We start from the raw sequence: 13,736 nt of genomic DNA, 5'->3' as shown, positions 1-13,736 counted from the left end.
AGCCAGCTCCACATCCGCAGATAGATTGATGACCGTGGAAGAGGTTAACAACCAATCCCTAATCAATCTCAAATTGCTGGCTAAATTATATAAGGCCAAGTCTGGAACTCCCAAGCCTCCCCGTCCCCAGCGCTCCCGCATCCACACCAACGGGACACGAGATTTCCCTCCCCTCCAATAGAAACGTCGTTGGGCCCGGTCTAACTGTTTAAGCTCCACTGTCCGTAATTGTAAGGATAACAGAAAGTCGATAAGATTCAGGGGCCAGTGTGTCCTTCCCCGGCTTGGGTATCAGAACTATATTAGCCATATTAGCATGAGCAGGGAAGGACCCTCTGTCTACGAGGGCCTCTACCACCCGCACCAAGGGGTCCCCCACAAGGTCTATTAAACATTTATAGAATTCGGCCCCATACCCATCAGGACCCGGTGCCTTAAGGGCCTTAGCCCCCCGAATAACTGATTGTATTTCGGCTAATGTCACTGGGCTATTTAAACGATCTCGCTGTTCGCTAGTCAAGCGGGGGAGATTTAGCTGCTCACAGAAGCTAGCGCAAGCTTCCGATTCCCAGTGTTCCGACATATAAAGATCCTTGTAATAATCCCGAAACCTACGTAAAATATCCTTCGTGGCTGTCAGGACACCTCCCGCTGGGGAGCGTAGCGCCGATACATAACGAGTCCCTTTCACTGAACGAACCAGGTTGGCCAGCATTTTCCCAGCTTTATTGCTATGCTGATAAAGCTTATACTGATAGTACAAAAAGCTTTTCCGGGCCCGCTGATGTATGTATTTAATTCTCCCTGAATTGAAAAATATTGTACCCGCATCCCATGGGAGTTCACACAATTTAAAGAGGCCCTGGCTCTCCGTAATTTGGTAGTTAAAGTCAGAATCCTATGGTTAATAGCTTTTTTCCGGTGTGTCATATAAGAAATAATCTCGCCCCTCAACACTGCCTTGGCAGTATACCAAAACAGTATCGGATCGTCAGCGTGTTGGGCATTAAGAGTGGCATAGTCCGTCCAGCAAGCTCGCAAAAATTCCTGAAATTTGACATCATGCACTAAATAAAAGGGGAATCTCCACTGAAAAGTGGTACTGGAACTCTGGCCCAGCTGCACCGCCAGGGACACCGGGGCATGGTCGGACACAATAATATCTCCAATAGTTACCTCCCCCACCTGAGACAAAAGGTGCGCACTGACCAGAAAATAATCTATCCGAGAGAGGGTGCCATGTGCCCGTGATACGTGTGTAAAATCCTTCTCCCCGGGATGTAAAATACGCCAGACATCAATCAGTTGGAGTGATTGTTCCAAAAAAGAGGGCCCCTTCCCAAACCCCACCTGCGAGCCCGCTGGAGAAGATCTATCCAATTGGTCATCCCGAATAGTATTGAAGTCCCCCCCTACCAATAAACACTCCACTGCATAGGGTACCAGATGTCGGTATACTTCCTGATAGAAACTGGGACTATAGTTATTAGGGGCGTAAATATTACACAAAATCACCTTAGTTTGATATATCTCAGCCACCAAAAGGAGATATCGTCCCAATGGATCTTGGATAGCGGAATGAACCTGAAAGGGCAACTGAGAAGTAATCCATATGGCTACTCCCGCTGACTTAGTAGTTCCCGATGCATAATACACCTGCCCACCCCAAAGTTTACTTAACTTCTCGTGTTCCCCATCCGTGAGGTGAGTCTCCTGTAAAAACGCAATATTGGCACGTTTACGCTTAAGGAGAGTATGGATTTTTGATCTCTTAATGGGGGAGTTTATCCCACAGACGTTCCAAGTGATTAGATTAAGAGCAGTATTAGAGGTATAATAACACTAGTTGAGTATTTATTGAATTCCAAATCCAATTTCTGTGGAGTGGAAGCCCTCCCAGCCGAGGCCTCCCCCCCAAAAACACAAAAGGACTGAATGATATACAACATCTGACAAACCATGTCTGGTGAGAATTTCCCCATGGGACTCGAGCCCAAATCCACCCCCTCCCAAAAAACCCATTTACCCAAAACCCCTCCCCATCCCGCCTTGTCGGACCTCCGGCAAGGACTTCTTTCCCATGAATACTTGAGATCACTGCCATGCTGGCATATCCCCCCTCCCCCACCCACCCCCATCTGCATCAAGTATCAATAAACATATAAACATACATGTGTAACTTTCGTCTGCACAACAATAACTGCAAATAGCAGAACATAGAACAATCCAGGACCTAGTCCAACGGGGTCTTTACCCTCAATAAGACATATGAGCAATCATAAGTCCTGGCATAACAAGGGTTATAAGCAATCATAAACCCCAAACCTCTGAGAGGTTCTCATATCATGTAGACTCAGCAAAAGAAATATGCCATGAAAGGTCGCCCAGAAGCATTGCCACAAAATATGCATCTTAGGCAAAAAAAACCCACAGAAAGATCCAGAGCATAAATGGCTCCCACCCGGAAAGCGCGCAATACAAAAACTGTAAATGAGGCTCGGTCCAGTTCCAGATTTGGGCCGCTTCACGTTATTCAGGTACATAACCTAGCAGGAAATAGTGAGCCAGATCGCCAGTGTATGCAGTAAGAGCACAAAGACCCCAACGACCGGGTGGAGCAAACAGTCAAAACACAAAAAAAAAACCTTCCTGGAACTCTTGTTTCAACTTCATGGCTGGGTCTCGGATGAAAGGGAAAAGCAAAACAACAACAAAGGCAAAAAAAAGAGAAAAAAAAAACGTGGGTGTCCCTTAGAAGAGATGGTGTCCAATTAGATCATAACCCCAGGGTCTAGGAAATAAAGATAGCAAAGAGCAGGCGAAAATAACTGTGAAGATCAAAACCGGCCTGTGCAAGCAGGCCCGAAGCTCCAGCTCATGTAGGCGGTGAGGAAGCGGGAGAGCCCGCAGCCGCCGCCCCGGATTCCAGCAAAAGCGCACGAGCCTCTTGAGGCGACGTATACCATTTTACTCCAGCCTCAGTGGTGACCCGCAATCGGGCCGGGTAAAGCAAAGAAGCCCGCACTCCCCGTGCCAGCAATTGGGTACATATTGGAGCCATCGCGCGCCGCTGTGTAGTTACTGCAGACGAAAAGTCTTGGAAAATCAATACCCGCTGATTCTCATATTGAAGGCTTCGGCCCCTGCGCATGGCAGCCAAGATCTCCTGCTTATGTGCAAAGTTAAATATTTTTGCCACCACCACCCGGGGTTTCCCATCCGCAGGCTTTTTAGCTCCGAGCCTGTGTGCCCGCTCTACTCGCAGGACGCCATGTGCAGATGTGAGCGATAACTCCTTAGTGAGCCAATTTTCGAGTAAAGCTGGCAGGGCACGATCCTCAATAGATTCTGGCAATCCGATAAATCCCAAATTCGAGCGCCGGGCACGGTTCTCTAAATCCTCGATTTTCACTGTATTTTTAACCACTTCAGCCTGCAGCCCAGCGAGCTCAGATTGCATGCTGTGGAGGCCATCTTGGGTCTCCGAGACCCGATTTTCTAATTCGGTACAGCGACTTTCAAATTTATATAAATTTATTTATAATCAGGGCTTTGATGCATGATATAGTAAGTTTCTCTTATTCTGTTTCTTTTTTTTTCCAGTACATATATGAAAGTTAAATCATTTATCCAAGCTGATAAAGACAAGGTAAGTCTAATTATAAGCAGGATATTTCTTTCACAGAATTGTTAATAAAAGTCTCACATTCAAAATTGCAATCATTAGATTTTGTTATTTTGGGGGATGAATATTTAATGTTTTGCTCATCTGATGTATGTGGTAATTAATGCCTCCCCCTTTTTCGTTTTAAAATCTAACACTATGGGGCAAATGCAAAGAATTTTAATGTGCAGATTAAGGCTCTCTTATGCATGCAAAAAATAGTGTACAATAAAAGCCTTAATATGCATATTAAGTTGTCCAGAAAGACAGTAGCATAAGCACACTAAAATCTGTGTGTCAGTGCATATAAAAGAACGCTTTAACATGTACAAAGTAAATAGCATGATATACGCTACCAACATGCTATTTAGCAAGCACTTGCCAGTGATCTGAAATGTAATACCTGCCTTGGACCAGGTGTTAACGGACTAATGTGCATGCTGTTGAGAAGGCTCAGCTAACTGAAAACAGCCTCAAAAATGTACAGGAAACATTAAAATTATACCCATTGGTCATTCAGGATGAATACATTTGACCAAACACTTTCATTCAGAAATTCTTAAATGAATACTCACATATTCATACCACAAATATGTTGTCTCAAACAAAATAGTACGTATCACAGAGGCTCTTAGAGCACTGCCCCATACCTTACAATGTACAAGGCACCGAGATTTCAGAGTGGTGTATAAATGAACAGTCTCCAAGATATTGGCATGATTGGCATAATCATTGCTATCCTTCCTGTGGTTGGGCAGTCCAAAGAGCACTGCAGGCATTCTGAAATTTTAAGTTGACCAGGAATTTTTGTGGGGAGTCCATCTCCTGCTTAATCATAAAAGCAGGGGGCTGCCTTCTGGGGGCAAGTGCCTAGCCATTTGGCCCTCTCACCCCACTCTCCAATATAAAAAGAGAGTTTTCAGAGAGCACCAATAGGACAGAGGAGACATGGAGGAGAGGGAGAGAATGACAGAGAGAGAGGAGGAGGTAACAGAGAAGACCTAACATACATTTGAGCTGTCATTGATGTTAGAGTAGCCAAACACTACTGAATGCATACAAAGGCTTGAGGCCAAACAGTAGTCTAAACCTCAAAATCTTCTATGAGCTTACTAAGTGTTTTGGTTTCAGTGCCGAGCTGTTCTCTGTGAGATTTGAAGCACTAAAATTGTGTGTGGCCCAGCCATTGCAGTGCCTACATTACAGGTGGTCATGTGGGGAATGGGTGGTCATATGTTGGTGCTTTTAGGAATAAGGGAAGCCAGAATACAACCTTGTTGACTCCTTCCATGCTCCCTTCTCTCACATCACTCTTTGAAGACCCTGTACTAGAAAGATGGTACAGTCTACAGAGGTGGGAACAGGGTGCACAGACCATGTAGAAGTGATGCACCTGTCTGCTTTCCTATTAGGGCATCTCCTTATCTACAGTGAAATATGGACTCAGATTTTGGTTGGTTTCACACTGGTCTTTAGTGGTCAAAATCTAAAGCAGTGTATGTTTTTTCACCTTAGGTGTTAATATTTAATCCATCCTTTTTCAAATATATCCATGACAAATGGACCAGTCATCATGGGAAATACCCTTCCACAGGCATTCTTGCCCTCTTCTTTGCCATCCACGTTTGTGATAAGGTAGGTAAGATGGTAGTAACACTGAAGAAAATTTTTGAATAGCTTGCATAGTGTAAAGTACATACGCTAAAACCGCCCACATATTTGTACCTGCCATGTGTTATGGTGAAAGACGGGGGTAAAATAGCATGCATGCTTATGAAAATCCCAAGTTTTCTCTGACCTAAACACACCCTAGGCAATGCTTCTTTTTAACCTGGCTATAAGTATGCATACTGTGGAAGGTAATAAATACTTGAAGCTGGGCAAAGGAGGGCTATTTTCAGCCAGGCCAGTTTACCTGGATAATTGGTTTTCAAAATTGTCCTTACTGTATCTGTGCATATAGTAATGAAATGGAACTAAAAATCAACCCTGGCATTTAGAACACACCAGCCCAAATTCAGGCTGCAAGCTCTTTACTAAATGACAGTTCCCCCATGTTTTCAGCGAGTAAGATCCTTTCAAATGAAAACATGCAAGAGACAATTCTCTTATGCATATTTAGCAACTTTAAACTAATAATCAATCAAATTTGGTGCTATGCCTTCCTGAGACGAAGTAAATGCAGAACATTATCTATGCTACTATGTGGGCCATCCTTTCAAACAACTCCCAAATTCTTATTTATCATGTTACATACATCCCTATAAACAAACAATTGATTCATTATTCGTTAAATCATTTCCTCATAGTACACAATCACTGCCTCTGCTTACATCTAAAAATCACTACACCCAATTCATTACTCTTTGTTTTTAATCATACCTTCTTATTCACCACAAATATCAATACCAATGGTCGCACACCACCAGCCTAGATACAGTACCAACAGTCGTACATAATATTATATAATTATTATTAGTATTACTTCAAAGTGGATTACATGTGTTACGTGTGCCGTCCACGGCAGACCCGCCGTCCGCTTCGTCCTTGGGCCTCCCCTGGTGCCTCCGGCTCTGCCACAGTTTCCGGCTTCCCCAGTCCTGCTTCTACTTCTTGTCGGTCCTCTCTGAGTCGCCTGCGGAGAGATGCTGCTACTTGCACCGCGCCTCTCCCTAGGCGCGCGTGCATCATTGACTCTTAAGTAGGGATCGTGGTGGGAACCTGGCTGCGGCCCCGGATGATGACATCAACTTAACCATAGTATTTAAGCTCAGGCTCCGCTCCCCAGCGTTGCCTTTGCAACAGGTCTCCTCGCTGATCGAGTACTCGTTGCTTCCTAGAGATTCGTCTCAACCCTGCATTCCTGTTCCTCGTTGTTCCTGTCTCTTCATTCCTACCCTGCTTATGCTTCGGATTGACTACACGGACTTTGACTTTGCTTTGCCTGACATTGCTATTGATTATCTCCAGACCCAGACCTCCGCTTCGCCTGACTACACTACTGCCTATCTCCAGACCCAGACCTCTGCTTCACCTGACTACGCTACTGCCTATCTCCAGACCCAGACCTCTGCTTCGCCGGACTACGGTACTGCCGGACTACGGTACTGCCTATCTCCAGACCCAGAACTTCACCTTGCCTGACTACGCTATTGATCATCTCTGTGATCAGACCTCAGCTTTGCGTGACTAGGCTATTGACTATCTCCGTGATCAGACCTCCGCCCTGCTTGCCACTGCCTTTGGATCACCGCCAGCCCTGACTCAAGCCTACCACTGGACGCCTCTTCTGCTTACTCCCTGGATGTGGTTTCTTCAGGCTTTGGGCTACTTTTGCTCGAGCGCCCCCTGTCTGCCTCCGTTCCATTGGCGCCTGAGTTTTCAGGACATTACCCAGTCCAGAGTAAGACTGTACCATCTCTCATCCTCTGTCTCTGGGCAGAACCAACTCCTATTGCAACTATATACAGAGGCCCACCTAAGTCCTGCCGGCCCCGGCACCCAAAGGCTCAACCTGCAGGGAACGAGGGCTGGTATAGGTGAAGCTCCAGCGGCCTTTGCCTATCAGCCCACTCTGCCTGCTGACAGTGGGGACCCGTAGGGCCTTACCTACTGGTTGCGTCAACCCCACCTCGGCCCAAGGGTCCACCTCCGATGCAACAGGTTGCAAAGGCCATGGACTCGGTGGAGCCGCGTGCCTTCCAGGCCATATCTGACCTGGCATCCAAGGTACAAGAACAGCAGCAATTCCTTGAAGCATTGGCCTCCTCCATTGGATGTCTCCATACCCGGCTTAATGACCGCACCAGTGATCCGGTTCCTATGCTGGTTTCTCCCCATCCACAGCCATCACCATCGATGCCTCGAGCCTTGCTGGCCCTACCAGCGCCCCCTCGCTTCAACGGTGATTTCAGACTCTGCAGAGGGTTCATCAACCATTATTACATCTTCGTCAAGGTCAAAAGAGTCTCTTCGACTATACCATCGAGTTTCAGACTTTGGCTTCCAAGCTCGCCTGGCAGGAGGACTGCCTACGAGCTATCTATCTGGATGGACTTTCCTTACAGCTGAAAGATGAGCTGGCTGCAAGGGAGCTCCCTTCCTGTCTCGAGGACCTTATAGACTTGACAGGCCGAATCAACCACCATCTTCAAGAGCGTCACCGGAAGAGTCAGATGCCCAAAAAGCCCTCTCGGGTTCGATCCTGTTCGCCATCGACCACCAGCCCTGCCTCGAGCAGGGTCATTACTGTGGCTAAGATGAAAGAGCCTATGCAGTTGGATCGTGGGTGGCTGACACCGGAAGAGCGCCTCCAGTGGAGACAAACCGGTCTCTGTCTGTATTGCGGAGCCCCTGGCCACCATCTAAAGACCTGTCCTGTCCGTTTGGGAAACTTCCCAGCCTAAGTTCAGTAGGGTCCTGAACTTGGGCGCAACCTCTCTGGTCCCTCAATTATCTGTACTGGTCACCTTGATATGGGATTCCCGGTCCTTTCCAGTCCTTGTTCTGGTGGTTTCCGGAGCAGGAGGTAATTTCATTCTCAAGGATCTTGTCCAGCTCCTGGGTATAAAGACCCGTTCGCTAGAGACCTCCTTGTGTATAGCATCTATTTATGGAGAGCAGTTACCTGGCCGAATCTTCCTTATCATGGAACCAGTCCAGCTACGCACTTGAACTTGAACTGTTGGTATTGGAGAAATCCATCCATCCGGTAGTCCTCGGACTCCCCTGGCTACAAAAGCACTCTCCCCAATTTAATTGGGGCTCGTTGCAACTGGTGGAGTGGGGTCCCGCCTGCCACCAATTCTGTCTTCAGAAAGTGGTACTGCCATCAGTGGTTCCTTTGGCTGCCACTTCTTCTGGTATACCTGCTCCTTACGCAGATTTCAAAGATGTGTTTTCCAAGCAAAAGGCAGACCTTCTTCCGCCTCTTCGGAGGTTCAATTGTCCTATTGACCTTCTTCCTGGGACCATGCCTCCTCGAGGATGTAGCTACCCTCTGTCTCTACCCGAGACAAAGGCTGTGACGGAGTACATCCAAGAAAACCTTGTGAAGGGATTCATCCGCCCCTCAACCTCTCCTGCTGGGGCGGGATTCCTTTTTGTGACCAAGAAAGATGAGTCACTTAGGCCGTGTATTGACTACCGCGGCCTAAACGCCATCACCCACAAAGACACTGCCACTGATCTCAGATTTATTCGATCGTCTACAGGGAGCATCTATATTCACAAAATTGGACCTACGCAGAGCTTATAACTTGGTGCAGATCCATCCCAATGACATTTGGAAGACTGCCTTTAATACCCGGGATGGGCATTACGAATACCTGGTAATGCCTTTCGGCCTCTGTAACGTGCCCGCAGGTTTCCAATGAATAATGAACAAAATTTTCAGAGATCTGCTGTATACCAAGGTTGTGGCCTACCTGGACAATATCCTTGTCTTTTCAAAAGATCTGGCCATACATCGCACTGATGTCTATACCATCCTCCAACACCTTCTCGAGAATCACTTGTTTGCTAAATTGGACAAATGCTTGTTCGAGAAATCCAACCTGCCTTTCCTCGGATATATTATCTCCCAACAAGGATTTTCTATGGACCCTGCTAAGTTGAAAGGAATCCAGGATTGGCCGTAGCCCTCCAGCGCTTCCTGGGATTTCTAAATTACTATCGACATTTCATCCCACATTATTCCACTCTGGTTGCACCTTTGACAGCCCTAACTCGTAAGGGCCAAGATACTCGAAATTGGACTCTGGAAGCCGTCGCAGCCTTCCACCGCCTTAAAGAAGCCTTCCAGGTGGGCTCTTGCCTACATCACCCAAACCCGAACCGTCCATTTCAAGTGGAAGTGGATGCCTCCGCTATTGGGGCTGGGGCAGTTCTGAGTTAACACACTGCTTCCGGTACTACAGTCCCATACTCATTCTACTCCCGCAAATTCTCATCTGTGGAGCAGAACTACAGTATAGGAGATCGCAAGTTACTTGCCATAAAATTGGTCCTCGAAGAATGGCGCCCCTGGCTAGAGGGTGCGCAACATAAGTTCATTGTGTTCACCAATCATAAGAACCTGAAACATCTGAGCCATGCCCGGCGTCTCAACGCCCATCAAGCCCGATGGGCTCTATTCCTTTCCAGGTTCAATTTTGAGCTCCGTTACCATCCAGCCGATAAAAACCTCCAGGCAGATGCCCTGTCATGCTCTTTTGAGCCTGAAGACACTCCAGAAGAACCTAGCCATATAATAGACCCAGCTTCTATCTGTTTGTCTGCTACTCACCCAGTCCCTGCTGGGAAGACTGTCATGCCCCAACGACTCTGAGAAAGGGTCCTCACCTGGGCGCATGATTCTAAGTTTGCCGATCACCCAGGACAAGCAAGAACCTTGGCACTGCTCTAGCGGTTCTTCTGGTGGCCTACTGTGGTCTTTGACGCTAAACCATATGTTGAATCCTGTAACACTTGTGCACAGCAAAAGCCCCCAGTCGGTCGACCTTGGGGTCTCCTGCAACCACTTCCAGCTCCCGAGGAACCATGGACCCACCTGACTACGGATTTCATCATGGATTTGCCTCCATCTAAGGATCATACCGTGATATGGGTAACCATAGACCGATTTTCAAAAATGGCCTATTTCGTCCCTCTAACAGGCCTACCATCCGCTCCAGAATTAGCACGCCTATTTTTCCACCACATCTTTGGATTGCATGGCCTACTCAAGGACATTGTCGCTGATAGAGGTCCACAGTTCGTTGCTAGGTATTGGCGCGTTCTTTGCCGAAAATTCGGTATTAATATCAGTTTAACAACTGCTTATCACCCCCAAGCCAACGGACAAGCCGAGCGAATGAATCGCTCTTTGAGGGCCTTCCTGCGTGCCTACAACAACAAACCACCAAGACAATTGGTCCAAACTTTTATCTTGGGCGGAGTTTTCTCACAACTCCCACATCGCCACTGCTACAGGCACGTCACCGGTCTCTATCATCTATGAAAAACAACCACGACCTCCGCTGCCCATACCTCTGTCAGTACCATCCCCTGCGGCGCAGGTTACTGCGGATGCCCTCAAGTCTTTATGGGAACAGATGAATCTTCGCTTACGTCAAGCCGCTTCCCAGGCCAAGAGAACTGCTGACAGTCACTGACACTTGGCTCCTGAACTCCTTCCTGGCCAGAAAGTCTAGTTAAATATTCAGTATATCCAACTCAGAATACCTTCTCAAAGGTTCGCTCCAAGGTATATTGGACTTTTTACGGTCACCCGACGTATTGGACCAGTTACATACCAGCTTCGGCTGCCTCCTACGCTGGGAATACATAATACATTTCACGTATCTCTCTTAAAACCTGTGGTCCTATCCTGGCCTGCCCGAAAGGCTCCTGAACCACCTCCACTTGTGGATGAAACTGATACCACGTACAAGGTACATGAAGTCCTTGACGTCCGCCGTAGAGGCCACCGGTGGGAATACCTCCTTTCTTGGGAGGGTTATGGACCCGAAGAAAATTCTTGGGAACCAGCTCAGAACATCCTGGACAAAACACTCCTCCTGAACTTTCATCGTGTCCATCCGGGCAAACCCCGACCTCCAAGAGGGGGTACTGTTACTCGGGCCATCCACGGCAGAACCGCGGCACGGCCCCCTCACGTTTCTAAAGTGACTCCTCGCTGGCGGCAGTGGGCCATCAGCTTCATCCTCGGGCCTCCCCTGGTGCCTCCGGCTCTGCCACAGTTCCCAGCATTCCTCCTCGCTGGCGGCAGTGGGCCATCAGCTTCCTCCTCGCTGGCGGCAGTGGGCCATCAGCTTCATCCTCGGGCCTCCCCCGGTGCCTCCGGCTCTGCCACAGTTCACGGCGTTCCTGGTCCTGCTTCCACTTCTCATCGGTCCTCTCTGTGTGGCCCGCGGAGAGATGCTGCTACTCCCACAGTGCCCTTCCCTAGGCGCGCACGCGCGCATCATTGACTCTTAAGTAGGGACTGCAGCGGGAACCTGGCCACAGCCCCGGATGATGACGTCAACTTAACCATAGTATTTAAGCTCAGGCTCTGCTGCCTAGCATTCCCTTTGCATCAGGTCTCCTCACTGGTTGAGTACTCGTTGCTTCCTAGAGATTCGTTTCAACCCTGCGTTCCTGTTCCTCGTTGTTCCTGGTTCCTGTCTCTTCGTTCCTACCCTGCTTATGCTTCAGATTGACTACACGGACTTTGACTTTGCTTTGCCTGACGTTGCTATTGATTATCTCCAGACCCAGACCTCTGCTTCGCCTGACTACGCTACTGCCTATCTCCAGACCCACACCTAGACCTCTGCTTCGCCTGACTATGCTACTGCCTATCTCCAGAACCAGACCTCCGCTTTGCCTGACTACGTTACTGCCTATCTCCAGAACCAGACCTCTGCTTTGCCTAACTACGCTACTGCCTATCTCCAGACCCAGACTTCGCCTTTCCTGACTACACTATTGACTATCTCCGCGATCAGACCTCAGCTTTGCTTGACTATGCTATTGACTATCTCCGTGATCAGACCTCAGCTTTGCTTGACTACACTACTGACCATCTCCGTGATCAGACCTCAGCTTTGCATGACTACGCTATTGATTTTCTCCGTGATCAGATTACCGCCACCCCTGACTCAAGCCTACAATTGGACTCCTCTTCTGCTTGCTCCCTGGACGTGGTTTCTTCAGGCTTCAGCCTACTTTTGCTCGAGTGCCCCCTGTCTGCCTCTGTTTCAGTGTCGCCCAAGTTTCCAGGACATTACCCAATCCGTAGTAAGACTGTACTATCTCTCATCTGCTGTCTCTGGGCTGAACCAACTCCTATTGCAACTATATGCAGAGGCCCACCTAAGTCCTGCCGGCCCAGGCACCCAAAGGCTCAACCCGCGGGGAACGAGGGCTGGTATAGGTGAAGCTCCAGCGGCCTCTGCCTATCATCTCACTCCATCTGCTGATGGTGGGGACCCGTAGATTCTTACCTATGGGTTGCGTAAACCCCACCTCGGCCCAAGGGTCCACCTCCGACACAACAACATTCAGGTACTGTAGTTATTTCCTTATCCCGAGTGCTTACAATTTAGTAGGGTTATTCTTTAAGCCACGATAGTTTATCTCAGAGGGGGGTGGGATGGCCCTGTAATACTGGCCCCTCTCCCACCCTGACAAATTATCATGGTGTTACCATAGTGCGATTTATTTATTTATTTATTTATTTATTTATTTATTTATTGTTACTGCAGCAAAAAAATCGCACTGCAGTAAGGCTCCTTTAACATGATGGCAGCCCCTCTCGGCTGGGGCTGTCATTATTTAAAGGGCCAGTGGCCCTAAAAATGGACCCTCCCCCAAAGGCATCCCAGGGATCAATATCAACCCCTGCCCACCCCTGCCACCTACCATGGCAGCACTGGCCCCACCAAACAGCAAAATAATTAAATGCCACACAAGCAGTGATGGTCTTTTCCCTTGCACCCCCCCCTTTAATAACAAAAAGCCCCATAGACCCTGGATACTCCTCCACATCCCCCTCCCCATCCCTACCCCTCCTTCCAAAGATTAAAATTCCCTAGTGTCTATTTATTTATTTATTTGTTTGTTTTGAATTCTTATATACCAATATTCCTGTAAAGTATACAGATCATACCGGTTTACAGTGTAACAGAACTGTTGCGAGAGGCAATTACATAGAACATGTCTAGTGTCCCCCATCCCAAAAAATAGAAATCTGGTGGTCTGGAGGGGCAGGAGGACCCTACCCAAACCCCTAAACCCAGTACCTCAAATAAGTCTCTTTGATAGCTAGCTGGTGGCCTGGGGCACCCCCTAGCCCTGGCTGGCACCATTTTTGAAAATGGTGCCGACCTGACCTTGCCCCTGTCACATGTGTAAAAAAGGGGCAGTGTAGGGGCATTCCGGGGCGAGACCAACATGTACATATGCAAGTTGCTATTTTAAAGGACAGTTATACACATAGGGGTAGATTTTATAAAGCTGGGCACGCGCGTCCATGTGCGCGCGCTACCCAGCATGCACACATGGACACACGATTTTATAACATGCA

General features: G+C 48.1%; 1 protein-coding gene across 4 annotated transcripts in view; it reads left to right on the top strand.

Moving 5' to 3' along the window:
- LOC115097252 (CMP-N-acetylneuraminate-beta-galactosamide-alpha-2,3-sialyltransferase 2-like) overlaps positions 1-13,736 on the top strand; it is a 70,342-nt gene that overhangs the window by 51,170 nt on the left and 5,436 nt on the right. For all 4 annotated transcript variants that reach the window (XM_029612902.1, XM_029612899.1, XM_029612900.1 and 1 more), the window contains 2 exons: positions 3,604-3,649; positions 5,180-5,299. In XM_029612902.1, coding sequence (XP_029468762.1) covers positions 3,604-3,649; positions 5,180-5,299 — 166 coding nt within the window. The remainder of the gene's footprint in view (positions 1-3,603; positions 3,650-5,179; positions 5,300-13,736) is intronic.

The sequence above is a fragment of the Rhinatrema bivittatum genome, chromosome 8 (assembly GCF_901001135.1).
Source record: "Rhinatrema bivittatum chromosome 8, aRhiBiv1.1, whole genome shotgun sequence".
Taxonomy (NCBI): domain Eukaryota; kingdom Metazoa; phylum Chordata; class Amphibia; order Gymnophiona; family Rhinatrematidae; genus Rhinatrema; species Rhinatrema bivittatum.
This window is presented reverse-complemented; position numbering and strand designations above follow the sequence as displayed.